Source organism: Lycium ferocissimum, chromosome 5 (assembly GCF_029784015.1).
Source record: "Lycium ferocissimum isolate CSIRO_LF1 chromosome 5, AGI_CSIRO_Lferr_CH_V1, whole genome shotgun sequence".
NCBI lineage: Eukaryota > Viridiplantae > Streptophyta > Magnoliopsida > Solanales > Solanaceae > Lycium > Lycium ferocissimum.
This window is the reverse complement of record NC_081346.1, coordinates 28,387,642-28,391,615: the sequence shown is the minus strand read 5'-3', so window position 1 is coordinate 28,391,615 and position 3,974 is coordinate 28,387,642. Positions and strand designations below refer to the sequence as shown.

At 37.3% G+C, this 3,974-nt stretch overlaps 1 protein-coding gene across 1 annotated transcript; it reads left to right on the top strand.

Moving 5' to 3' along the window:
- The first annotated feature begins 229 nt into the window (after window positions 1-229).
- On the top strand, window positions 230-1,381 carry LOC132057693 (uncharacterized). Its single transcript, XM_059450307.1, has one exon. The coding sequence runs from the start codon at window positions 230-232 to the stop codon at window positions 1,379-1,381; it is 1,152 nt and encodes a 383-aa protein (XP_059306290.1).
- The last annotated feature ends 2,593 nt before the right edge of the window (window positions 1,382-3,974 follow it).

Below are 3,974 nucleotides of genomic sequence, written 5' to 3'. Positions count from 1 at the left end.
TACATGGGAGGGCTCTTTCCAGTAATTGCCGAGGTATATGGCAGCTCTATAGAAATTCAATCCTGGTACTATTGTAGAGTGGAAGCTCGTTGTCGGTAATATTTTCAATTTTGTGTTTTGGACATTCAAACCATGCATTGATGGTTTTGCTCATTGCCGGATAGTCATATCCATAGATGGCACACATGTGTACGGGGTATACGACATCAAGCTACTGATTGCGGTAGGGATGGATGTCAATGGGTCAATATTCCCTCTTGCTTTCACCGTTGCCGCTAACAAGAGCAACGAGACACGGGGGATGTTTTTGACACATTTGAGGCGATATGTTATTAAGGATCATATGGGCATATGCGTGCTATCTGATCGACATCAAGCCATATTACACAATATGTTTAATTTGACGGGGTGGCAGCCTCCCTTTGCTTACCATCGCTTTTGTTTAAGGCACATAAAGGCAAATTTCCAAACAAAATTTGGAAACAACACACTAAACAAATTGATATGGATGGCTACAATGGAGCATCAACAAAAAAAGTTTCTTATACGGATGGAGATGATCAAGACAGTGAATCCAATAGCATATAATTGGTTGAAGGATATCGACGTTGAGAAATGGACATTACATGCGGATGGAGGCAGGAGATGGGGGATGCTAACAACAAATAGCTCGGAGTCATTCAATGGTTTGCTAAAATCTGCTCGGGGACTACCCGTTACTGCAATGGTGAGAATGACTTTCAAGCAAGTTGTGGAGCGGTTTGCCACTAGAACAAGACATGCCAAAGCCATATTAGCAGATGGTGGGAAATTGATGCCAAAACTTGCACAGATGTTCGAGCATCATGGGAAAAAATGTGAGCTACATAAGATGGTAGAGTATAACTATGTTGAACGTGTGTATAAATTCTGGACAGGTTATTATCAAGGTCGGAGAGGAAACCTTCATACCGTTTATGAGAGAATGAGAACGTGTAGTTGTGGTAAGTGGCAATCATACCACATGCCGTGTTCTCATGCCATCAAGTGTTTCGAGGCAATGCGAAAAATGGTATCCACTTATGTGGCATCCGAATACAATGTCGAAAGTTATCTTAAAGCATATGCCGGAAGTTTCTACCCACTTTGTGATCAATCTTATTGGCCAAACGAGCCATTTTCAATGATTGCTAACAAGGAGTATATCCGTAAAATTCATGTTAACGCACGAACTCGGATTCCCGATCAAATGGATGTTCCGGATAAGACATACTCCCGAAGGTGCTCGACGTGTAAGGAGTTTGGCCATGATAAGCATTTGTGTAACCTACAGGGCCGTGGTGGTGCAAGTAACTCTCGCAGTGGAAGAACCTCTCATAGTGGAAGAGCCTCTCGTGGTTGAAGATTTTCTTGATTTATGAATGTATTTTAATCGTTCTTGATGTATTGGAATTGCCTTGAATTATGAATGTATTTTAATTCTTCTTGATGTATTCGAATTGTCTTGAATTATGAACGGTGAAAAAAAAGCTCGGAAAAAATCTTGACATATCCTTAATAATGTAATGCCTTGACTATATAATAAAAATCTTAAATCAAAACCTTATAAAATAAAACACTTAAACCTAAAGATAACAAGTTTCCAAACAAACAAAACTTACTTCGGGGCACTTTACAACCCCTAAAACGACGATCCAAACGTTTACGTATACTTGATGTATTGAGCCTACATTATTGTTTGCACAAAAATATATCAGGTTCTATATAAAATATTGATATTCCGGCATTTTAAGCATGACTCATCTTTGGTCAAAGTATGAAAAAACGTGAAATTTCAAAACTTTGAAATTACACAAGTGTTGTGAAAATGAAAATAAACCCCTATTGCGCACTAAATTAGTGCGCAAAAGGTACTTTGGTAACTTTTTTTTTATGGGTTATTTTGGTCCCTAAACCCACTTTTTGGGTCATTTAAGTTGCGGACTCATAGTTTTATGTTTTGTTGAGCTTGAACTAAAAGGGACGTGCCATTTGGGTTTAAAGTTAATGCAAAAATAGGATTCAAGCACGTCTAAAATTGTAGTAGTTAATGGCAAATATTGGTTTAAGGTTTGAATATGTAGGAATTCTGAGCTGTTATATCCAGCAATCATCCTTGATCATGCATTATACTAACAATTATGAATTGATGGGCAAGATATAATTTTGGGGCTGCATATCCATGTTCTGTTGAGTCTAGTAGGTCTTTTAGTTTTTAATTGTCGAAGGAGGAGAATAGTAACTGTAATTGGAAGTAATCGTAAATGGACCATTATTCATTGTCTTCTTTTTTTGCAATTTTGTATTTTCTTGTTTTGAGTGCTTAATTCATATCATGGTCATTTTTATCCCACTGGGACGTTTCTAGTTTGATTTGTGATTAAGGACATGAAACAAATTTATTTAAATGTTTTTCTTTAGTGAAATGGGTTATGAATTTATTAAATTCCATTGCAAAATTAAAAGAAAAGAGTGGTAAAAACATTTGTAAGGGAGCGAAGTGGGTTACGGATTAATCCAAGCTTGTGGCGAACAGAAAAGAAAAGAGTGAAAATGATAAAGAAAAAAGCGTCTCGAATAATCCTTTTAACGATAGACTCTATTAGGTGTGCTTAAAATGTTGACCATGTGTTCGGTTACGGTCCTTGGTTAGACATCAATTAACAACTCAAATGGTTCATGTGTTACGCTCCTTGACTTTCTAATAAAATGTGTGGGTCATGTGCGTGTTACGCTCCTTGGCTACCGCAAATCAACAAACCCAAAGAGTCTCGTGTGGGATTACCCTTCTTGACTCCATTTTTAACTCAAAATTGTGAGAAGAGTGCAATCAATTTGAGTTTAACCATGTGTGCGGATACGCTTCTTGGTCAACTCTTAATAATTCAAAAGAAGTTTGTGTGCAGTTACGCTCCTAAGCCTATAATATAAGTCACATTTCTAAGCTAATATTAGGTAATTAAGTGAGTAAGACAAAACGTTTTATCCAAGATTAATTTTAGCCAAATATAAGTCGATAAAAGCGGCGTGCTAGAACCACGGGACTCGGGGAATGCCTAACACCTCTTCCTAGGTCAAAAGAATTTCTTACCCGGTCTTTTGTTTTCGTAGACCAATAACAAATAGAGTCATTTCCTTTTGATTAAGGATTCATAAGGTGACTTGGAATACCAAAACTCAATTCCAAGTGGCGATTCTATAAATTAAACAATCTCTTCTCAAAACGTCACTTTAATTGGAAAAACCCTTTTAATAATAAAACTCATTTGTCCCTCGAGATGAAAAGGGGTGTGACAGTGCATATTGGTTGTTCTGCATAATTTGATGGATTGTACAACGTCGCTTGGAATTCTATAGTAGGTGTTTGGTGGTGATAGTAAGGTGTGGTCGCTGATGTTTTGAGACAGGTAGTCTTACTATTTGTTCTTTTGATACGTATTCGTTGATCGATTCGGGTTCGAATCTTTTTTATGTGACTCAGTACTTTGCTCTTTATTTTGGGGTGGAACTCGAACTATTGTTGGAACTCTTCTCTTTTGATACCCCTGTTGGTGTCCCCATTATTGCTTCTAGAGTCTGTAGAGACTCTGTAGTTGTAGTTAAGGGCCATGAGACTACTGGTGATTTGTTTGAACTAGAAATGGTGAACTTTAATGTGATTCGGGTTAGACTGGCTTTCCAACTGTTATGAAACTCTAGATTTTCAATCAAAAATAGTTAGGCTTGAATTTCCTGATGAACCCGTTATAGAGTGGAAGAGTGATAGCATTAAACCTCGAGGTAGACTTATTTCGTATCTTAAGACTCACAAAATAAATTCAAAGGGTGTAGTTACCATCTAGTTCTTTGTTAATGGCACTCATGCAATAATACCCTCACTTATTTTCTATTTCAGGTATGTGTTGAACCTTTCGGTTACTGAATTCTTGCGAAGGTGTAGACTAGAGGTATGAATT

Coding starts and splice junctions, on each gene's coding strand:
- LOC132057693 (XM_059450307.1), top strand. CDS start 230: ATGGATGTCAATGGGTCAATATTCCCTCTTGCTTTCACCGTTGCCGCT.